Here is a 24,702-nt window from a genome sequence, read left to right as displayed (position 1 = left end):
CGCTTCTAGATCAGGTTTATTGTCCCATCTATGAACGCAGCTGTCAGGCCTGTGGAGTTGTGGAGAAGCGTTGAGATCAGGCTCAGGCCAGGTATAGGTTGTATATGAGCAGCAGGTATAGGTGTATATGAGCAGCAGGTATAGGTGTATATGAGCAGCCTGCGCCTGACCGTGCGGGTGAGGAGGAAGGGGGAGCGAGCGCAGTGAGTGACGGTTGCCACAGCAACGGCCGGTCTTACATTCCAAAGTCCCCGCCCACCTCAGTTCCCCCAATGGTTCTCCCAGCTCCAGGCCAGGACGTTCCTGCCAGAGTTTGCAGTTGTGTAGTAGTCACATTGCTGCGATCCGTTTACACTTCAGGGGAGGGGGGGAAGTAATGATCGCTGCGTGGCCGATGGAAACCTGATCAGACTGGAGGGGTGGACTTTTTTTTTTTTAACAGAAGGGGGAAAAAATGTCTTCCCCTTCCAACGGGATCCCAAATGCAATAGAGATCAAGCAGGAAGATGCCTTGGACGCGGCTCCTTTCTCTATGGAGCATGCACAACAGCCCGGGACAGAGGAGGGGATCAAGAGCGAACTTGTGAGCGGCGGGGGGGCCCCGTACACCCTGGCGTTCTCCCCGGAGCATGTCGCCTGCGTGTGCGAGGCTCTGCAGCAAGGTGGGGACCTGGACAGGCTGGCCCGGTTCCTTTGGTCGCTACCCCAGAGTGACCTACTACGTGGCAACGAGAGTATCCTGAAAGCCCGGGCGCTGGTAGCATTTCACCAGGGCAGGTACCAGGAGCTCTTCTCGGTGCTGGAGAGTCATAACTTTGAGCCGTCCAACCACGCCGTGCTGCAGGACCTCTGGTACAAGGCTCGGTATAACGAGGCGGAAAAGGCCCGGGGGAGACCTCTGGGGGCGGTGGACAAGTACCGGTTAAGGAGAAAGTTCCCGCTGCCCCGGACCATCTGGGACGGAGAGGAGACCGTCTACTGCTTCAAGGAGAAGTCCCGCAACGCGCTCAAGGAGCTGTACAAACACAACCGCTACCCGTCCCCCGCCGCCAAGAGGAACCTGGCCAAAATCACCGGCCTGTCCCTCACCCAGGTCAGCAACTGGTTCAAGAACCGCAGGCAGCGCGACCGCAATCCGTCCGAGGCGCAATCCAAGAGGTGAGTGCGGAACTTCAGCGACTTTCTATTGTGCCTGCTGCAATATGGCGCTGCTGCAAACTTTTTTTTCCCCCCAACTGCACCCTAGGCTGTCTGTAGAAGCCCCAATGAGTCCATTTATTCAGTCAAACTGGGGACACCATGAAATATTGGTGCATGGGTGTCATTTATAGAGGGGTGGGTGGGTTGAAAAAGTTCTGCAATCTTAGTCCAATTGGGGGAACACTTTGTCTATGGCCAACCTGCTCAGAATGGAAAGATAAAGCATATCTCATCGATTGGTTGGTCTTTAGGTCTATAGCCAATCTATAGGACGGTCTCTTAAACAATCACATGTTATTTGGCGCAAATGTTGGTATCTGGGTTGTGTATTCTGTGTCTAATTTTAATTTTGACAGAGTAAATGATTTACAAAAAATTGATGTAACTGAGAGCATGGCAGATCAGGCTGCAGTGTTTTGAAATCTGATTCTAAACTCATTCGGCTCGGGTTTCATTGAAATCCTAGATGGGAGACGACTCCTTCTGTGCCAATGCCCTTTGATCGCCTTGCTCATTTGCATTGCCCATTTTATGATCTTGCTGTCATACTGATTCTTGCAGCTGCCAATACTTTTCCGGGGAAGTCTGGTTGTTTCGGTAAAGGATTGGTCATTTTCCCTTATGGACTGGGTTTAGATCATCTGCAAGGCGGCTACTTGTGCTGGTAAGGGGGGCGCTGATTTTCAGCCAGAGGGGGCTGAGATTGCTGCAAGCCCCTATGACTGCACAGGAGAGTGTTAGAACAGATGTGAGCTTGTTCCCCTTCTGCCACTCAGTAGTTTTTGCAGTGAGGAGGAAATCCAGGGGGCTTCACCGATGCACTTTTAACACCTTCATGCTACAGTGAATCCTTTTGTTACCTGGAAGAAGTTTTTTTTTTTTTCCTTTTTAAGGTGAAACATTTGAGCACCATATGGCTTGACGTAAAAAAGTTGTCACCCAACACAACCAATTCAAAGCCCCCATATCGATAATTGAGGCCTATGTTGTACTGAATCGATCGGATGTGATCAGCTGAGATCTTTAAAACCATGTGAAATTATTATTTTTTTAAAATATTTGTACTGACTTTATTGGCTCGTGGTAGATTATAAGGCTGGATTATGACGCAATTTACTGTCCATTTTACGGCTGCAGGAACTGGACCCCGGGTTTCTCGTTATGCGGTACTAGAGCTGGAAATTGTGGTTTCATAACAGCTGGAAAGCCGCAGGTTGTACGATAATCGATCCAATATTGTTAATTATAGTCCACATCTGATCAATATAAGGTTTAGATCCGGCTCCAAAAATTGCAGACCTTTGGTTAATTGTAAACAAATTAGCGTCCTATATTTTCCCTTTTTTTTTTTATTTTTTTATTTTTTTAAAATCTTCGACTTCATTTTTGCCGTTCTGTTTATTGCTATGGTTATATCTAGTATTGTGCATTATAAAACCGGTGGTTACATTGGACATGTAGCATACTTCGGTTTGGGAATGATCCAGCATGCATCACTTAAATTTTTTTCTACAGATGCCCAGTTTCTGTTGGTATTACAAATGACACTATTGATATGTAGGGTCCCGTAGGGTTTGTGACTTCTGTTAGCAATTTCCTGTCATTACAAACATACTCTCTTCATTATTACCCCTGATATATCTACAATTATCACCTATGGCTGAAAGATTGTCGAATATTAGATTGGTCATGTGACAATGATTATTTTTTTTTTCTTCCTATCCAGTTTCCCCCTGAGAGAAGTGGTGCCTGCAAGCTGCTTATCGCCTCTACTAAAATAACATGCTTGTTCCGCCTAGTTGTGTTAATGGGTAAATCGGGACTATAGACTTCCAGTTAAACAATAGTTTGTCCGCCACTTCTCCTGTGTCTATTCCTAGATTTGAGAGCAAGGTACAGGGTCGTAGAGTTGTCTCGGATGTCGAGTCTTTTCAGGGCTTAGTTTGTTGTCTTCAGAAATCCCTTATCTCTACAGGTTTGTGACTGGTTTGGCCTGCCAGGTGGAGGTGACCTGTTCTTCCAACAGAAAGTACAGCCCTTCCCTGTTCTGTCTCTTTACACCTCCCATTTGCAGAACTTTAATGAGAGAAGTTGCCCTGAGGTGTTTTTTTTTTCTTGAAAGGCGTGTATAATACTAACACCGTGTACTAGTTGCAGAATAATGTGGCGTTCTCCATATTTCTATATAATTATTCAGGACTTTGATCGAGGACGTTTACCACGGTTGTTCTGGCCTGAACACAGGTTATAACCTTGTCATTTACATTTTAGGCTAATGCAGACAAGATATTGCGGACCTTGACTTTATGGAGGGCCATCTAGTCCTATGGAGCCGATGCGTACATTGAAGTCTATAGACAGACTGTACGGGCAACCTCTGTACGGCTGTTCTCTCAGATCTTGCTGACATATGTCCATTGTGGTATATTTGGTCAAATGTTCTACAGCAGTACCGGAGGGACTATAAGATGTGTTGTCCGTGCAGTGCGGTTGTGTGTATTGCCATAGTGATAAAATGGATTTAATCCCATGATTTAAAGGCTTTTGCTGCTCAAGGGGGTCGGGTTCAAATATACTTTCACAAACTATTTATAAAATTGGCCCCTGGACTGATCAAACGGCCTCTAAATGTGTAGAATATTTTGGCCATCGCTGGGTGGAACCAATGCCCAATGGTTAAAACCCTCATTGCCGTGGACCGGAAGATTGACTTGACTAGTGTGAAAGGTAGAATAGTTTTTTTGCACCTGTAGGTTATGTTCACGTCTGCGTTAACGGAAACCGCGACGCAAGTGTGAACATAGCCTTGGACCTCATGCACATGGCTGCATCAAGAACCAGTAACCGCTTTTTTCAGATTCGAAAAATATCCCTATGGGTATGTTCACACAGGGCGTATACACTGCGTAAAGGTACGCGGCTAATCCGCCGGAGTGTCCACTGCAGGAAACCGCAGGTAAAAAATTTAAAAAAACTATACTTGCCTGTAGCCATGGCGATGCGTCCCTCTGACGTCCTGCAGGCCGGCCTCCTGGGATAACGTTTCAACCCTTGTAAACGCTGCAGCAGTCGCATAGGATGAAACCTCATCCCTGGAGGCCGGGCTGGACGCAGAAGCAGAGAGAGCTGGGTAAGTATAATTTTTCTGGTGGAATAACCACCACAAAAATCACAACATCTGCTATTTGTTGCGGGTTTTACCTCCCTATTGAATTCAGTGGGGAAACATGCAACCGAAAACCAGCGATTCTGCAACATAAATTGACATCCTGTGGATCAGAAAAAACACATTGCACGTCAATTTATGAACGTTTTTTTAGTCCGGTTCTATATGCAGAGTGTGGGTGAGATTTGTTCAAATCTCATCCACTCTGCTGCTCCTCTAATACGCTGCGGATTTAACCTAAGAATGGACAAACTGCACAAACTTATGGGACCGTCGTCCTTATCAATAGTTTTAAAGGAAAAAAAGGAGGTGACGTTCAGCCTCCATTGACTTCACAAAAACAACCTCCGTACAAACCTACACCAGCACATGGAGGTACATGAACGTCCATGGAAAAAACGTTACAACCATATTACCACTCAGAACTGATACAGAGCCAAAATATAGCTGGGCGTGTGGCCTCAAGATCGATCATATATTAATTAACATTACCTAGAAAATACCCAAGATAAACAAAGCTGCTTTACTTCATGCTGCGATATGTTCAGCAGTATCAATGGGAATGTCTGTCGTTCTTTAGTGATAGTATGTAGCATGCATGTTTCAAGTGCGGTATATGTCATAAATTAAACCTTTTCAGCTTGTAAAATATTCATGGGCTTTAAGTGCGCCGCTAGGCCTCTCCTTCAGATAAGACAACCCTGCACAATTTAGTTAATTGAGACCCTTTTCGACCATGTGCTGCAGAACAATTTGTGTCATTTGTGTTTGGTGTATGTGATTTCTAAGGCGAGATAACCATCTCTATAGCCCTGGTTTGCAGCATACAGATGTGGGGGCAGGGAAGCTTGATGGATGGGCAAACGTAGACAGGTAACATTCCTTGGGCTGTCTTAACTAATGCTTCCTGGTTAGACTAAAACCTCCCCCACTCCACGCTCTGAAGCTTTTCGCCATACATTCACACCTTTGGGGCATTTCAGCTTATTCTAGGCCTTTTGTGAATTGCAAGCCTGTGTGATCAGGAAGTATATAATTAAGGCAGAATACGGTCGCCCTTACTTCAGTAGGCTGGTTAGAATTATATGGTCCAAAATGACTTCTATTCTGCAATTCGGGATGAAGTAATTGTCGGAGAGAGAACTGGGTTCACTTTTCGTGCGTATGGTGTCCTGACGACACCGGCTTTTATAATCCTTGGTACGATGTGTTCTGCTGCATAACAACTGGTGTTCGTTTACAAATGCCACCCCTTGATTGGCATATGTTTGCCAAATGGCCCTTCTGTGTTTGCTTCTTGCCACTTCACAGGAGCTGAAGTGTCCATTAGTCTCATGACAAGAGGTTTGCTTAAAAATAATAAAGGGTAAAGCATACAGTATGTTGTGACACTTCCATTTAAATTGTACTTTCGTTAATAATTTCTCTTTTTATTTTCCATATTTAGTGAGTCGGATGGAAACCACAGCACTGAAGATGAATCGAGCAAAGGCCAAGATGACTTGTCTCCACATTCTCTTCCCAACTCAGATGGTGTCTCCAATATAAATCTTGCGGCTCACGCTGATGCAGTGTATATGCAGCACATTGGAAATAAGATCTCGCTAGGTTCCTCTGGAGTGCTGTTAAATGGAAGTTTGGTATCGTCCAATACTTCACCCGTCTTCTTAAACGGGGGCTCATTTATCCAGGGACCCAACGGCGTGCTCCTAAATGGTTTAAATTCGCAGACATTGACATTAAATTCTCCAAAAGTGGCCTCAACCATTGTAAGCAATGGTGCCCCGAACTCGGACATCTTAGTGTCCTCCTCTGAGGACGGAAAGGTTCTTCAAGCTGGTTTGACAGATTCTTCCTCAACGTACACTACAAATCTACAACCTTCTTTCCCAGGGTTAATACCTGCTTCAGAAGTCAAGAGTGAGACTCTCCATCCTGCTGTTTCTCAAGATGGCGGAACAGTTGTTACATTTACCACTCCCATACAAATAAACCCATATGGCATTGTCCAGATACCCAATTCAGGGACAAACGCCCAACTAATAAATGGAAGTATTGGATTCTCCACACTCCAGCTGCCTTCGGTTGCAGTGTCACAAGGTAAATACTATGTTTAGAGCGAAGCGTATGCGCATATAGCGGTCTTTGGCATCCTGTTACATTGTTTTCTGAAATGTTTCTTGGATTTTGACACCTAAACCTGATTTGTATTTGTTCTATGAGGTTATGTAAATCTGGATCTGTCGATTTAGTGTTTGAGCAGATGCCTAATAAACACTCAACATTTAAAGGGACTTTCTGTCCTTAAAAAATGGCTGTGGAACTATGTAAAATTGTTAAAAAAAAAAAAGAGAAACAGATATATGAAATAGTAGGGAAGTCAAGGAAAAAAATTTCGAATATGCTTACCTTAGAAATATGGTGCCGAAACAGGGCCCCGCCCCAATGTTTCCTGTTGTCCTTGCAGATCGTGGATGTGTCGGCCATCTCCATGTACTGTGGCCACTTGACTGTAGTATTCCCCACAGTATTGTCCATGAGGCTGTGTCTAGAGGTCAGTCCCGTTCAAGTGAATGGGGCTGAACTGCAGTACCAGACACCGCCATTGCCACTTACAGGCACTACAAAAAAGGGGCCATGGTTCTCCGGCAAGCACTGCGACCCTTTTGTTCGGCTGATTGGTGGGGATCTCAGGATTGGACGCCCATTGCTTATGTATTGATGGCCTATCCTGAGGATAGGTGAGTGTGAAAGCCCTTTAAAGGTAGTCCTGCAAGCCGGGCATTAATAAATACTTAACCTATCTTGTTGGAAGGACCTCGTTATACCGGTAAACATTTTAATAACTGAAAAAAGCGGAAGCCCCAGTTTCTCCCAGGTGATTTCTTGAGACATGTTGGGCAAAGTGGTACAATCTTTTATGACCTTACAGTAGTGTAGATGCATTGTCAGAATATCTCTTGGATCATAACTGTGCTGTCAACCGCGCAAAAACAATACTGGCTGTGGTGAGTTGCACTTGTATTCTGCAGCGGGGGAATTTGAAGTCCCCAGGGGGTTATTATCAGGAAAACTTCCATCCGTAATGGCAGCCAATAATATTATATTACAATTACTATTAAATTACGTTTAAGAAGATGCAATTGCAATGTATAAAGTAGCCCCACACCAGAGTTTCACGGTAATTTGTTTCTAATCTGCATGGTTGGTATATTATATTGTATATACTTTTAAAGCAAATTTCCTAAAACAAAATTTAGTCTTGCAAACTATGCCCATTCCATGTGTATGAAGTCATTGAAACAATGGTAAGGCTAGGTCTATACTTTTATGTTGCAGCTGTTCTGCTCACATCTATTATTAGCACTGCTACATATGAAGTAGTGCGCTCAGTATAGTTATTGGTTTGATATTTCCAATGGTCCAGATTTAACAGCCCATTAGTGGGACTTCTAAATGCATATAACTGTCTTTTGGTTAAACCAGAAATGCACAAACCATGGGGCATTAGTGTCTTATATACTTCCTACTTTCTTTTAAGAAGAGGTACTTCAGCAGCTGCAGTATGTATTATATAGTATTGTGCCACAGCTGCTGCAGCCATCATAATGCACTACACAGAGACCTTTGCTTTTTGAAAAGAATGAGGGTGTTTTATATCAATGAATAGTGGAAAGGAATCTTCCCCCCTACTTTTCACGAAGAAGGTTCTGAAGCAGCTGAAGTTTTTATATTATAATGAAAAATGTACCCCTCCCCCTAAATTATAATGAATACTAAGAATCACCCTTCAGTTGTGTGACGGCATAGATTAACTCTTCCCGCAGCATCAGCTTTTTTTATATGGTCATTTTACACCTCTGTGACTTCTAATCTTATAATGTACACTAGGGGATACAGTATTCAAGAGAGATATATATATATAATTTTGTGCCATAGACACAGCGATTATTGTTAATCTGACATAGATTAACAATAATTGCTGTATCTATGGTACAACATACACATATTAAACTGGATCATAACGATGGTGCGATGTAATTGTGTCTGAACTTTTGTTTCGATTTTTCTCTATTGAAATGGCTTTATAAGGACCTGTTCACAGAAAAATCTAGCTCCAAATTCCTGCAGGAATTTGAGGCACATTTTGACCTGCCTGCACTCTTTGTTGCGTTTTTCGGCCACGGCCATTGAGTGCCGGGGGCAAAAAAACGCTGTGAAAAACACACTCTACCTCCCATTTATGTCAATGGGAGGTCAGAGACAAACACCTGAAGAAAGGGCATGCTGATTTTATTTTTTTCCCCCCATGAGCATTTTTTCCGCTCGCGGGAAAAAATAATGCCTCCGCCTCCCATTGAATGGGAGATGTTTTCGGCCATTCTTTTGCGGTTTCCACGGCAAAAAAACGCACCAAAAAAAACCTCTGTGAACTGGGCCTAACATGTCAGAAAATGCAGTTTCTAGGTTTTCTCCAGCATAAAGCTTTAATAAAAAGGTTAACCGAGATGGCGTACAATGTATTAGAATGGTGACGGTAGGGCACAAGTGTTGCCCTTATGACCTTTGTGTAGTTTGATGGGACTCCCAAATAGAAATGTCCTACCTAATAAAGGGGTCTCCTGGGATGTAAAAGTATGCACCGCCTCTACACGGTACGTAAGGAGGTGACGTCACATATTCGCAGCAGCTAATTAAGGCTAGCCACGGTGGTGTGTTGTTCATGTCGACGTGATGTCACATTCTTACGTACAGTTTGTAAACCAGGATTACAGATAGATTCTGCACTGTTCCCGCACTACCGATCCTCACCACCATCAAGTGTGTGTGTATAATATATATATTTTATTACAAATTTCAGCTGGTCACACATGTGAAGGTTGCTCTTTGATGAGTATACCCATATATTTTGTTTCTTTGCATCTGCCATACTTGTTGGGAAAGAGACATACATCAAAGTTCCCATCATATGAGTGATTTTTCTATATAGTGAAGTCAATAAAACATTGGCGTTCACCACTTACGACCGGAAAAGGAGGTCCGAGTGCTCTAATGGAGCAAATTTCAGTACCGCATCGGTACCATGGCACAATCCTTGAAAAATGGAAGGCTAAATTATTTGCATAGAGATTTTTAAAAGCTGACCATACACATTAGCTTAGTCTTCCGAACCCAGCAATTTTAATAGGATCCTCCTACGATCTAATGTGTATTGGGACAGTCCCTCCTCCACCTCGCGCGCACGCTCTCACTCTTCAGCTTTCAAGATTAGGCTTCTGCCGAACTGGCAAGGGGGCATGTCACTGCTACGGACAGTGCAAGAGCCGTGGAGAGGAGAGCGCACTCTCAGCTCTTGCGAGAGATCAGTCTTGTATTGTCTGCCGAACTGGCAAGGGGGCGTATCTCTGCTACGGACAGTGTAAGGTAGCAGTAACACGCCCCCTTGCCAGTTCGGCAGAAGACTAATCTTGAAAGCTGAAGAGTGAGAGCGTGTGTGCACGCGCACACACTCTCATTCCTCGCTCTTGCTGTAACACTGTCCATATCTGATTGGACAGTGTCACAGCCATAGTAACATGCCCCCTTGCCAGTACACACCCCGTTGACTGTTCAGGGGGTTATTTAAATATCGGGCGCCAAATATAACGGCACCGATATCTAAATAACGGAGCGAGGTAGAAAAAAAATGTAAAGTGCCCCAGGGTTTGTTCAGCCCTCCCCATTACATGCTGCACTCAGCTGCACATATATGGGGAGGTGAAAGGTTCTCTTTAAATACAGCGGTGAATCTGAGAACATAGAGCTGCAGTATAAAGCATTGCTCCCTTCACAAGAAGAAGTATTCAACCCAAAAGCCCCTTGACTTCACATTAGTTTTTTCAATTGACCCAGACTGTTTTAAGACCGCCTGTGTATGCTTCTTTATAACCAGAATACTGGATGCATGGATTTTGAATGTCTTGCAGCCCTCGGATCTTATTCTCAACATGTATCCCCTTGTGGATTCTAATAAGAATATTTTAGGGAATTTCTATTGTCATTTCTATTAGTGTGTGTGTGTGTGATGTATTATAATATATAGATATCATTTCTTTATTTTATTTTTGCTTTATTTTACAAAGTAGTTGCCCATCCAACAGTCCTGTATTTTGGAACATGATCATCAAGAAGGAGTATAAATGTTTGTCAGTGTATGGCTTCTATAAACTCCAGTGCAATACAGTATGATTTTATGTCTAGTTGAAAAACGACATGTAAAAATTTCTGAAAATCAAGGAAATAAAGTAAAATTCCTATAATCCAGCATTGATGGGGGTTGAATTATGCTGTACAAGAAAATGATGCATGCAGATAAAATAGGACTTCCATTGCATGCTACATTTTCTTGTCCATTAGGACAACCTCTTCTCTTGTCACACGTCCCCCCAGGCTATCCGCTGTTATCATCAAGAAAGCTACAAGAGGTCATATATGATCGCACCAAGTCCTCCATAGCAGGAAACACGGTTTCAAGCAGGTCACGGCTCAGACTTGTCCTGACGGGGCTCCTTTAAGGCTTACTTCACACACAGATCTTTTCTGGTGTTTTAAATTGCACAAAAACACGCACGTGACAATGCCAGCGTTATTAAAGAGGACCTGTCACCTCCCCTGACATGATTTTTATTTTTTTTAGTAAATACTTGTATTCACCATGATATAACAATTCCGGAAGATGTTTTCTTAGAACGCTGTGTTGCGTCATTCTTCTGTTTATTCTTCCTAGAAATGTATAAACGAATTGACAGCTCGGTGCAGTCTCTCTGTTAGCACTGATTGGACATTGTCAGATTTTGTAGTGACACACCCCCAGTTGTCAAGTTATTAATACATTTCTAGGAGGACTAATAGAGGAATGGCACATCGCAGAGTTCTTAAGAAAATGATGTTCAGGAATTATTGCATGTGGAATATAAGTACTTAATAAAACAGACATGCCCAAAAAAATGATAGATCCTCTTTATAGAGAAGTCTATAGGAAAAACCGCCACACACATGAGCATCCTGCATTTTGAAAAAAATGCCATAAACCAAAATCGGTGTATGTAACACTTTTTATATTTAACTATAGACTTTAATGTAACATCTGGCTGCACAAAAAAACGTGAAAAAGAAAAATGCTGTGCGTGTAAATGCAGCCTAAGGGTATGTTCACATGCAGTGGTCTCGGACGTAATTCAGGCGTTTTACGCTTCGAATTACGCCTGAAAAAAACGCCCCTAATACGCCTACAAACATCTGCCCATTGCTTTCAATGGGAATTACGATATTCTTTTTCCACGAGCCTTTATTTTACGCATCGCTGTCAAAATACGGCGCGTAAAATGACGGCTCGTCAAAAGAAGTGCAGGACACTTCTTGGGACGTGTTTGGAGGTTTTTTTCATTGACGCCATTGAAAAACAACTCCAAAAATGGTTGTAAAAAACGCAGCGAAAAACGCGAGTTGTGAAAAAAAAAAACGTCTGAAAATCAGGAGCTGTTGTTGCCTGAAAATAGCTCCATATTTTCAGAAGTTTTTGCTCACTGCGTGGGAACATGCTGTCAGGGAGCCAGAAGGACCCCTTCCTGCTAAGTTGGTGATCATGTGAGTCCTGTTGGGGTCCTATTTTCATGGATCCCTATAGACTTGAGTCTATCTAGGGATCCGTGAAAACGGAAGAAAATAGGACATGTTCTATTTTCCAATGGACTCTTCAAACGGGTCCGTTGAAACAACGGCAGTGTGAACTGCCCCATTGAAATACATGCGTCGGTGTTATGGCCGTTGTTTTAACGGACGTATACTACGGTCGTCTGAATCTGGCCTAAGAGAGATCATCGCTTGACATGTGCTGTTTATTCTGCCCGATACCATAGAGGGAGGTACTTAAACAGGCTAGTTTCCACCGCCTGTCCGCTTGAGGAAACGGTAGCAATATGGCTTTGTGTATTGAAATATACACATCTTATGTTGTCTCAGGAAACAAGTTTACTTACAAGTATGACTTTACTCACAATGCGTGGAAGGGATTTTGATAATGTGACTACTGCATACCTCCTTTTAGTTAAAAAAAAAAAAAGTTGTTGTTTTTTTTAAAGCATCATAGACGACGGCCAAGCTGTTTTTTTGTTCAGACGTTACTATACTTTATCACCTGTCACTTTTACTGGTGGAACAGATGTATTGTTTGTGGCACTTTAAATTGCTTTTGGCTTTGATTCCTGTATTGCGTTCACTGCTTGTTATGTGAAGCCTGGGCTACTGCAAGAGAGACGAGAAGGTGTCTGAATATTAAGTGAATATAATCAAGAACATGGCAGCACTGGGGAGAATCACCAGCCTGTAAACAAGCTCTAGGTGCCCGTTAAGTTGGCCAATATGAGGAAGATAGATGATCTCCGAGTCCAGGTAAGAGGATTTTTTACATTGCTGTTAAATGAAATAAAATATTGCAAAAAATTAAATTTTACTTATAATTAACTAAAAAATAAGATTTTTGCCATAGTTATTGGCAAATTTCTCATATCTTGTTTAAAAAAAACAACAACATTTGTTTTAAAGGTCAGACCTAGAAGAGGTCAGCCAGATCTCCTCTTCGGCTCCTTTGCAGTAGCTCAGTCTACAGGACCTTTTGCCACAGAATGTGTAAGTATTTAACGTGATTTTTCCCTTTTAAAAAACACACAACCTCAGTGCTTACTGTTATATACAATCTTGTCTTCCCACAGGAGACCCAGAGAGTTATAAGAATCGTAGGCGGCTCTACTCTACTCCTAGAGACCACAAGACCATCCACCCGGAAGTATCTTCTCAGACCCAATTTGATTTGGAAACCAATGTCCAAATGAAACCGTTTCACAAAGTTGGTGAAGGTTCCCAGAAACATTCCAATTTTAAAACCAAAGAATCGGTGAAAAATTACCCAAAAAGTCCTCTCTTATCTTGCACCTATTTGGGTGAGGCAGATGGCATAGCATCCAGTTTGGAGCCACCTTTGAATTGTTCATCTGCAGAAGATCTTTACCTGCCGGAGAGAGATTCCTCGTCGGATAGCGGTGATCCTGTGTTACTTCAAAGGCCGAAAAGAATATTAAAGAAAAAGTTCAGGCAACGTTCATCGTTCGTTTCGAAGTCTACACCTTGTTTGAATTTTCAGCCTCTTCAAGTGATCAAAAAACTACCTGAGAAATCTCACCAGGAAACACGGGATCAGCCTGAGAGATCAGGTTCACATGTAGATCAAAGATTAAGAGATCTTTGTGAGCTCCAGAGTATGATGGCTACAGACTTGCGTGGTCTACGCACTGAGATGGCCAACATTGGTCTGATACTTGGAAAGATGTTGGGCCTTCTTGAGAAATCTATGAATTCCAATACAGATAAAACTGATCAAATGTAAAATAGTTGTGCTGTTGTTATTATTATTATTATTGTCTATTGCACTGTTTGTAATCTGTGACTTTGTATTTTCTGTGGGATTTTTTTTATTTTTACCTAATAAATAATGTTGAGTGTGGTGGTGTTGTAATATCGTGGCTGCAGTCTGCTGCTAGGGTTGAACTGCAGAGGTGAACAATGTATTCATTCATATTGCACCCATACCTCAGCGGAGATTACAATTTAAGAGAAGTGGGATTCTAGTATGGAATGGCACAAGAAATTATAGGCAGATACAAATCACATCATTGATTACTGAAGTTACCATGGACTTAAAAAGGTTGTCCAGGATTAACCCCTAGCCACACCACTGTGTAACTATACGTTGTCGCGGGAAGTTACTTAGCGGACGTATAGTTACTGTCATTCCCGGTGCACACTGTTGGCGACAGTGTGAATCGGGAGGTCAACTGTCTCCGACAGCTGCCACTCCACTCGTGCCGGCCAGCAGTCCTTTGCCGCTGATTTCAACATCAAACAGCTTAAATGCAGCGATCGCTTTTGACTGCTGCATTTAAGGGGTTAATGGTGGGGATCAAAGCTACTTTCTGTCCCCGCCATTACAGTCAGATGTCAGCTGTAATACACTGCTGATATCTGGCAATGATGGCACCGACTCCGCTTCTGAGCTGGTGTCCACCATTTGTTGTATGGATACTGCAAAATGCGGGAAGCACTGATTTTCCATGACGTATCCATACGGCAAATGTCGGGAAGGGTTTAAGATATATTTTCTGGGGGTTTGTGCCATTTAATCTACACAACACGCTTACCACTTTTTGCTCTGACACAATAATTAAGGCAAAAAACAGAACTTAATGTGCATAAGAATTCACCCCCTGAAATTCAATACGTTGTGGATCCACCTTTTGCTGCAAGTCTCTTGGGGTATGTCTTTTAGTAGTGTAGCACATCTAGACACTGGGATTTTGGCCCATTCTTCCAGACAAAACCGCTCCAGTTTCTTTAAGTTAGATGGGTTGCCTTGGTGTACAGCGTCTTGAAGTCATGCCACAGATTCTGCATTGGATTGAGGTCCGGGCTTTGACTAGGACGTTCCGAGACCTTTAAATGTCTCTCCTTACACCACTCTAGTGTAGCTTTAACAGGACGTTAAGGATCATTGTCTTGGATGAAGACAAAGAACACGCATGGGTATGTATCTATATGTCAAAAAGTCTATAGACACAAAGAATATATAATAAAGCGTTATAAATTTATTAACAAAAAAAAAAATCATAAACACGATAAAAACATTTAAAAAAAGCAGATGGCTGCAATAACTGGTTCAACTGGGAGATACTGCCCTGATAAGCAGCCCAATACTAACTCCCCCAGAAAAGAACCTCCCTCAAATAACCCTCATGTAATGATGACAAAGATATGGACACAGATAAAAAGAATATTGCATCAGACCATGTGAATAAATGAGTCCTGAAAGTGTAGTGAAGTGTCCAAACAGAGGGGTTATGGAGGTATAAAGCGCCCCACGCGTATCACCACAACGTGGCTTCCTCAGGGGTCATTGTCTTGCTGGAAGGTGAAACTCTATCCCAGTCTCAAATTTCTGGTAGACTGAAATAGGTTTTCCTTCAGAATTGCCCTGAATTTACAGCCAACCATCTTTCCTTCAATCCTGACCATTTTTATTTTTTTTCAAACCCTCCCAAACACCATGCTTCACTGTGGGAATGGCGCATCTAACCAAAGAACCATTTTCCGTGTGTTTGGGGAGTCTGCCGAAAGCAGTTTTTATTTTCTAACTGCGTAAACATCCTAAATGATGCTATAAATGTCTTACTACAGTCGCGATGATACCGAATATGTGTATATTTTATATATTGAGACTAATTTTAATGTTTATTGTAAAAAAAAAAAATTTGAATTTTTTATTTTATTTAACATTACTTTATTTATTTTTCAACTTTAACGTACTGGCATATATCTATATACTGATAGTACACAGGCAGTTGTTAGGACATACCTAAGTATGCCCTAACAGGAAATATGGTCCCTGAGCTGTCTACCCATATATGGTATGTCCCACGATCGTGTCACAGGGATTACCTGTGACGCGATCCATGGGGCATCCCCCTTTCTCATTTCCCTCTTGAATACCGGCGCCGACCTCTGATCTCCACCGTTAGTGCGAGGCTGCGGCTGTGTAATACTGCCCCACTCCTGACAATAAGTGTGTGTGCGCGTGCGCGCGCAATCAGCATAAGGTGATTCGGCCAGCGCTGCACTAGTGAGCGGCGGCACAGGCGCTAAAGACAGAACATGGGGGTGTTTTGCAGTGTGCCCGCCATGTTCTGTCTTCAGTGCCGGATTTGATCACATCATGCTGACTGCGCGCGCACTTGTCAGGACTCGGGAGCGGGGCAATGACAGTATTACACAGCCGCAGCCCCGCTCTAACAACCTTCATGTGTTACTATACTTAGCTGTGCGGCCGCACAGCTCAGTATCGAAATACATGAATTAACAGTGTTGAACCGTTTGAGGGTGCACGGTATCGAAACAGTATTGAAGTTTCGATGCATCGTGCAACCCTACTCCGTTGGATGTTCAAAGTTTTTTGTTTTTTTTATAACCCAACCCTGATCTACACTTCTACACAACTTTGTCTCTGACTTGTTTGGAAAGTTCCTTGGTCTTCATGCTGAATGGTGCTGAAGACTCAGGGGCCTTTCAGAACACCTGATATACGGACACTTTGATTGAAAGTTAATTTGTTTGACCGGACCTTATGTAGGGGTTTCATAGCTAACGGGGTGAATATATATTCACTCACAATGTTGTTGTTTTTTCAGGTGTTTTTTTTTAATAATCTCATATTTATGCCCAGCATTAAAGAGGCTCTGTCACCACATTATAAGTGCCCTATCTTGTACATAATGTGATCGGCGCTGTAATGTAGATTACAGCAGTGTTTTTTATTTAGAAAAACTATCATTCTCTCCATTCATTTACACAGCACATAGCTATATAGGTATATCGCTATGTGCAGACATCTTACACAAAAACAGTGTCCTGACAGTGAATATACATTACCTCCAGCCAGGACATGATGTCTATTCAGAATCCTGACACTTCGCTAACATTTCTGTGAGATTTACAGCATATCAAGTGTAATCTCGTTTTAAATGACAGTTTACAGCGATATCTCGTGAGATTACGCTTGCCTTGCTGTAAATCTCAGAGAAACGTCAGCGAAGTGTCAGGATTCTGAATACACATCATGTCCTGGCTGGAGGTAATGTATATTCACTGTCAGGACACTGCAGTAACGTTAGTGTTTGTGTATGTGGCTGCACATAGCGATATAGCTATATCGCTATGTGCTGTGTAAATGAATGGGGAGAAGTGTATGACGCTGATTGGTCACTGATTGGTCAGCGTCATACGCTCCTCTATACAACGCCCACTTGGTCAAAAAGTAAAACACGCCCAGTTGTCTATTAAGAAACTCATTAGCATAAAGCTAAAATAGGTCCTAACTCAAAAATGATTGTTTTTCTAAATAAAAAACACTTCTGTAATCTACATTACAGGTCCGATCACATTATGTAAGAGATAGGGCACTTATAATGTGGTGACAGACCCTCTTTAAATGCAAGGTGCTTTTGAGTCCGAGTAAGATTACTTCGTACTTCACAGAAGGAATTTTCCTTCACCGTATGAACGGTTAAAGAATTTTGTGTTGTGTTAGGCCTCATGCACATGTCAGTATTTTGCCTCTGTATTTGGAAGCCAAAACCAGGAGTGGGTCCAAAACACGGAGGAGGTGCAAATATTTCCATTATAGGTTTTCTCTGTTTATGTTCTACTACTGGTTTTGGCTTCCAAATACTGAAGTAAAATACTGACCAGAATACTGACGTGCGCATGAGGCCTTAGGCTGGGTTCACACGACCATGTTACGTCCGTAATGTACGGAACGTATTTCGGCCAGCAGACACGGACCGAACACAGTGCAGTTAGCTGGGCTCCTAGCATCATAGTGATGTACGATGCTAGGAGTCCCTGCCTCGCTGTAATCATGATTACAGTACGGGACAGTAGTTCCACGCAGAGGCAGGGACTCCTAGCGTCGTACATCACTATGATGCTAGGAGCCCGGCTCCCTGCACTGTGTTCGGTCCGGGTCTTCCGGCCGCAATACGTTCCGTACATTACGGACGTAACATGGTCGTGTGAACCCAGCCTTAGACTGTGTTCACACATTCAGAATTTAGCTATGGCAAATCATGAGGTCTACTCAATATAAAATGAGGCTGACACTGGGATTTCTGCTGTGGATGTGCTTGCATGAGAATTAGCATCATTGACATTCAATAGGGCTAACTTACTGCTTTTTCGTGGTGCGTAATTCGTATACTCACGATGTTCATTTTCATCTGCATGGACAATAATCTGCACAGACTTTTTCTGCTGCATGTGAATGAGTTACAAAATCTGCGCCTAAATTCTTATCCAATCCTGAATGTGTGAACTTAGCCAAGGTGTATGTCTATGCACGCGTGCAAGGACTGTGCGCCGGTCTTCTGATCATAGTAGAGGCAGATATGCCACTTAAATATATTCACTGTAAGTAAAATCTGCACTCCACGTTGCCACAGAAGACAAATTGTAGTTTAAACAAATGGCTACTCTGGGCCTGGAATTTAGTTAATAAATTGCATTTTAAGAAATGGAAAGTGGCATTTTAGTTTGCAGTTCTTTGTATATATAGCTGACCATACGCGTTAGAGGGGTTTGCCTACGAACCCTTTTTTCAAAAACCTAATAATGCCAATGAGTTTTCATGGTGGTAAATATAACTTGTAGCCATTTATTTTGCATTTCTAGCTATTTCTGCCTTTGACTGGTCCCCTGTGCTTTCGCTCCTTCTCCCTGCAAATACCTGTTCTGTGGGCGGGCATAGAGCGAGCGGTCACATGACCGCAACAATGCTCTGCAGACTACATTTACCATGATTCTTTTGTGTGCAGAGCACGCTCCTGGGCTCTGCCTGCTCTCGTCTTATTGAAGTGTACATCCTGTCCTCGGGTTGACATCCAACTGTACATCATTTTGAGTTACAATTCCTGTTACAGTTGTTGCTCTCTTTTAGTCTTTATTAGTCGTTCGCATTTACAATTGTGATTGGCCAGGAAGACGGGCAGAATCTGAGTTTTCTGAGTTCCCACGATCTTCTAATCTTGTCTATTGCGCATGCGCAGTATATCTGATGGGCTGCAGCTGGGCAGGGAAACGGCACATCGATGGAGAAACGGACCAATGACAGAATCTGTGGTCGGCATTTATACATTCATGTTCAAAGATAGGTGTCATGTTTGATCCAAGGGCAACAGAAAGACCCTATAGGACTCCTAACAGAAAAAAGTTTTTTTGAAACTCAAACACTTTTTTTTAATATCTATTTACAATTTAGCAAAGATGTAAATTACATTCCCTATACATTTAACGATGATCATGTTTGCGGGCAAACCCCCTTAAGGTTGGCTAAACCTGCTGATTTCTATGGTATTGGACAATGGTTTGTATATATATATAGGTAGCCCGACAGTTTCCCAATGTCTACCGTTGGGATAAAGAAGAATTGTCATGCTGGATTTCAACATGCCCAATGCTTTGTTCCCCGGGAGATTGATCAAAACTGGTGCAAAGGAAAAGTGGAGTAGTTGCCCATAACAACCAGTCATGATCAAGCTCATGTAGCATTTTTATTGGTTTCTATGGGCAACTACTCCACTTTTCCTTTTGCACCAGTTTTGATAAATCCCCCTTAGGCCTCATGCACACGACCGTAGCAATGTGCCGTGATTTTCGGGTCGGCCGGCCGCGGTGTGTCACCTGCCCGCAAATCGTGGGCTGTGCACTTGGTCGCGTCCATTATTTCCTATGAGCCTGGAAAACCACGGTCGTGTGCATGGGCCCATAGAAATGAATGGGGCCGCAATTCTCCCGTTGATTTTCGGGGGAATTGCGGCCGCAAAAGCACATTCGTGTGCATGGGGCCTTATACTGCTGGCAGAGATGTTTGGGAGCAGCTTATCACGCACCCCATCGAAATAAACATGCTCGCTCAGTGAGCCGAGTGTACGTGTTTATGCGGGATCAGGGGAAAGCGCAGTCTCGTTGGTCTGACATCCATCTAATGCAGATCGCCTGGGTTGGAAAACACTTGAGCTAGCCAAAAGGTATCTACGTGCTTATGTGACCCACATTTTACTTGCGTTTATAAAATTGAATGCCGTTGCTATGCTTCTTATAGACCTGGTTGCCAGTAGAAATGCAGTAATTAGCGCTTTCATTGAAATCTGTTCATTAATCTTGTAAAAAAAAAAAATTATTTCTCTGTTCTGAAAACACATGGTTATCGATAAGTTAGCAGATTTGCTTCACACTAGTGAACATCATCCGCCGCGCCGCGTTATTCTGGCTTCGTAGTTCATTGCGGTTCTCTGTACTTTTCGACAGCTGCTTGTCACAGACAAAGTTATAGTTTATTGCATAATGTATGCGTACACAAGGTTCATGTTAATAGCAGACCAGCAAAACTACAATGTTCTTTATTCTGAGGTAACTTGAACAACTCCATTAAATATTTACCGTGTACGCTTTGCCGTTTCCAAGGACCAAAGTGAAAGCGAACAATGTGAAAAGTAAAGCAAAAAAAAACGGAGTATTCAATTTAGTATTTACTAAATTTAATTATAACTGCCTGGTGATGTTCCTTTGCATACATTCATATGCATATATTTTAAAAGGGATGTTGAGGGTTCCAAAAACAGCACCACACCTGTCCACAGGTTGTGTGTGGTATTGGAGCTCAGCATCATTCGCTTCAGTTCAGCTAAGCTGCAATACCAGACAACCTATGGACAGGCGTGTGGCGCTGCTTATGGAAGAAAGCAAGGCTTTTCTAATCCTGGACAACCCCTTTAAGGCAGGTATTACGACTGTATTTTACCCATAGGCACGGGAAGCTTGTGCCTAGAGGTTGCTGTGGGGGAAGGATGCCGGTTTAAGGGACAACTTATATATGAATACACAGAACAAAGCGTATTAGAATGGAAATGCTGTACGTTTATATTATATATATATATATCTCTTATGGTGCTGTGGGGTGAGAGGAGGACACCCGAGACGGACAAGGGGAAGGCTGTAAAGGGCGTTAGATGTTGAGAGAGCACCGCTATGTTCTTTAGGAGCAAACAAACCTTTTACAGCCGTACCTGGTGGTGTGGCCTACTTGGGGGATGGAGTGTAAGGCGCCAGACAATCTGTGCCTTAAAGGCTATGTAAATCTTTTGAAAGGGTTTTTTTTTTTTTAATAAAAAGGTCAATCCGTGTGATTGGTGCAACTTTATAATTAGTTTTTATTAAAAATTATTTTTACTTTTTTCAGATACAGCTGTTCCGTATTCTTCATACTGAGCAGCTGTATCATTCGCTAAGACCTGAATCCATCAGTCCCACGGACCTGAGTGTCAGTGGGTCTCGCGTGTATCACGCAGGATCCGCCTGTAATCTATCACATCCAAGTCATAAATTTAGATGTGATAGATTACAGGTGGATCCTGTTTGTCCGAGACATGCAGGACCTGCTTTCACTGAACCCCTCAGTCCCGCGGACCTGACGAGAACAGGATTTCGCGAACTATACAGCTGATTCGTATCTCAAAAAGTAAAGACAATTTTTAATAAAAACAAATTACAAAGTTGCGCCAATCACACTGATTTTTTATTATTTTATAATAAAAAGGTCTTTCAAAGGTTTACATAGCCTTTAATACTCCTGAGCTACAAATCCTGTACGATCAGGGATTAAAGGTCCACTTTAATTTTATATGGAAATTTGAACATATTTTTGGAGAGTAATTTGATCTAGTAACTATTTCTCTTCGTAGGAAACCTTGGAAACCTCTCAGTCGTTCCTGGTACTTCTGATGGAGGGACATTTACAAGTGACACCATCTCAAGCGGTGATCAAGGAAAAGTATTCCTTAGCTCCCTGCCGCCCAGCACAGTTGTATACACCGTTCCACATTCAATAAAACAAGATGGCCTGGAACGAAGTCTTGTCTTTTCTCCGTTAATGCCCGTCAATCAAAGCACAGCACAAGTAAACATTAGCATGTCTTCTGAAGAGACCTTGCAGTCCGTTGCAGCTTCCTTAGTGAATGGAACACATGCTCAGAATTTTTCACTCGCTCCTACTTTAATAACTGCTTCTGGAAATCTCGCCTCTGTTACAGGGAACCATTCGATCTCCCTCAACCAGCCGATTTCCACACATGCCGCCGCCACCACAACCAGTGTCACAGCCACAAGTAATGCAAACTTTGCACATCTGCAGAACTGTCACTACATCGCTGCCCAGGACCTATTGTCTGTGACCTCTGCACAGTCAGACCTTCTAGAAACCATTAGTGCGAGTGGTATTAATGCCAGGCTTCCTGCCACACAGGTCCATCAGGATTTCAACAGTCAACACAACCTGGTTCTGCACCGTTTACCTGAATCTAAGGAGAATTACCTGCCCCTTGAGCAGAATACCACAATCAGTGGGAGTGTTATGTTGTTGGATGCAAAATCCAAGTATGTCATTAGTGGTATGCTCAATTCGGGGTGCGAAGAACTTGAAACGGGTAAGAAAGAGTTAGCCAAGCTTCAAAATGTTCAAATGGAAGACATGCAAGACATATAAAAGACGGTACAAAAATCATGTCCAACAGGGGATTCTCCCGGTGACCTTATTTGGTTTCATTCATATTTGTTTGAACTAGAACTTTTTAGTAAATCGCACTGCTTTTTTTTAAATTTACTTTTTTGTTGTCCCCGTACCACATTTAACCTTTTAATGAAAGGTAGGTAAGTAAAGGGAACACCATCTGAAATACTTTTTGTTATATTGTATGAAATTTTGGGTTTAAGGTAGAAAAAAAAAGAGAAAAAAAAACGCATTATTGGTACTTTTTTTGTATTATTATATATTTTGGGAATATGCTGGAAAAATTTCGATCACAAACTAGAAAAATAATGGAATCCAGTTTTGTGGTTTGTAATGTTTTGTGTTTTTTTCCGATTTACCCCAAAAAATATATTCTACTGGACATTATAATGAACATAAATAGACCGATTTGGAATGTTACTTGTAGACGTTGACTTTTTGTAGTTCTTTTCCACTGAATCACAATTGCTATTACTAACATTTACCAGCTCGGTTGTAAAATTAAAATGAGTGGAATATAGTTTGAAAAAAATGTTCAAATGTATTCTAGAGCATCCTATGTAGTCACGGTAGAGATCTATTATGTACTTCCAGATTTATTTTACAAGCTTAAAAAAAAGCTTAAATTATGCAAATGTTTCACTATTTTTCCCAAAAAAATGCCTGCTGCAAGTTTTGGAAAAGTGATCCCTATTGTCCTCCCCATTGTCTTATTTTGTTTAAATTTTTTTTGTCTAAATATAGCAATTTTAATAACTTTCCTGGTGCCTTCTGGCCTATGGGCCATTTAATTGTAGCAAAGCACATTATTAAAAAAAACAAACAGTAGATCAGTCAAATATATATGTATGTTTGTCTTATTACGTTATTGTACACTACAATTTTTCTGTTCACAATCCCCTTATCCTGAGGCTAAAGCTGAAATACACTAGAGACTTAGACCATTTTCTGCTGACGGTCGCCTGTTTTTTTCGTGATATGAACGAGTGTCGCATCTGACAATCGAAGGTTGATCTGCCATGTTGGATTTTTTGGGTCGTTGTCGGTGCAGTTTTACAAAGTCGTTCTTACCAAACGATAGATCTGCATCCCATCAATAGAAGCTCGGACCAGGTCACAGAGCAAGGTAGAGATCAATCGGCAATTTGTCATTTTATTTTATGGTTTTGTCGTCCAGAACGTCAACCTTCACAGACCATGAACGACATGAAAACGGCCAGTCTGAAAAAGCTGTGCGGCCAGATTTAACTAAACTTATCTAGTGACTTAGTTCTCATTTTTTTTTTAATAAAAACACATGGTAATGTAGCCCTGATTTAAAAGGGAAAGACAATCAATTCTTTATCCATTTTTGTCCCGAAATCTGTTGAAATTTCGTCCCTAGAATTTGAAACACATTTGTATGAATTGTTTTGCACTATTAATTTTAACTAAAAACCTATTTAGGCATTTTTCACTATTGCATGGAACCTGCATTAACAAATATATATAACGATGTGCAAAATGCTATTTATTCTTAGGGTCTTTGTTTCCAACACTAGTGAAAACTAAATACTTTTTTTATTTTATTTTTTGGTAAAGAAAAAATTCTTTTGAACTTCACAAGTTTTTGTTAGCCTTCTGTTTACTTGACTTAACCTCTTTTTGCATGTTTTACAATTTTTTTTTTCGAGGAGGGCTTGTAAACATTAGAAAAATACAACTAAGCAAGCACAAAAAAATGGTCTAGTTTATAAAGTGGGAATTGGTGGAATTTAGTTGTATTTTTTATCTATTATTTAACTTATATGCATGTCTCATATTCAGCCTTCTGTTCTAATTTTCAAACTTTTTCCTTGTGCATGTTATTTTTTTATTTATATTTGTTTCTTTTGTGCCTTATGATGATTTAAGAACAGAACACATCTGAAATGTTTAGTTTTTATTTGATGCATTTCTTGCTAATGGTACCAACCTCAAGTCAAAAACCATTTCTGTGCAGTTACCCAACCAAAGAGGTATCGTATATATAAATATATTTTTTTGTTTTCATTGTACTGTAATAGGGATTTATTCTTCCCAAGTTTTATTGTATTCTAAAATGATGTGAACTTATTTTTCTAAACACTATACTGAATAAACTTTTATATTTATA

General features: G+C 41.7%; 1 protein-coding gene across 2 annotated transcripts; it reads left to right on the top strand.

The window, feature by feature from the left end:
- Positions 1 to 267: 267 nt before the first annotated feature.
- Positions 268 to 24,702, top strand: LOC142664539 (homeobox protein SIX4-like). Of its 2 annotated transcripts, none has more exons than XM_075843699.1 (3): positions 268 to 1,158; positions 5,814 to 6,466; positions 21,745 to 24,702. In XM_075843699.1, the coding sequence occupies exons 1-3, from the start codon at positions 455 to 457 to the stop codon at positions 22,542 to 22,544; spliced, it is 2,157 nt and encodes a 718-aa protein (XP_075699814.1). In that variant the 5' UTR covers positions 268 to 454; the 3' UTR covers positions 22,545 to 24,702. The 2 variants fall into 2 exon arrangements, with proteins under 2 accessions (XP_075699814.1, XP_075699815.1); XM_075843700.1 differs by lacking the exon at positions 21,745 to 24,702 and adding an exon at positions 13,117 to 13,841.

This window comes from Rhinoderma darwinii, chromosome 12 (genome assembly GCF_050947455.1).
Source record: "Rhinoderma darwinii isolate aRhiDar2 chromosome 12, aRhiDar2.hap1, whole genome shotgun sequence".
Classification (NCBI taxonomy): Eukaryota; Metazoa; Chordata; class Amphibia; order Anura; family Rhinodermatidae; genus Rhinoderma; species Rhinoderma darwinii.
Note: the sequence above shows the minus strand (reverse complement) of the source record. Positions and strands in the feature narration are given on the sequence as shown.

Bases quoted from the DNA above. Each gene is read 5' to 3' on its own strand.
- LOC142664539 (XM_075843699.1), top strand. From the start codon at position 455: ATGTCTTCCCCTTCCAACGGGATCCCAAATGCAATAGAGATCAAGCAG. The intron at 1,159-5,813 runs GTGAGTGCGGAA...TTCCATATTTAG, and splicing joins TCCGAGGCGCAATCCAAGAG to TGAGTCGGATGGAAACCACA. The intron at 6,467-21,744 runs GTAAATACTATG...TTCTCTTCGTAG, and splicing joins TTCGGTTGCAGTGTCACAAG to GAAACCTTGGAAACCTCTCA.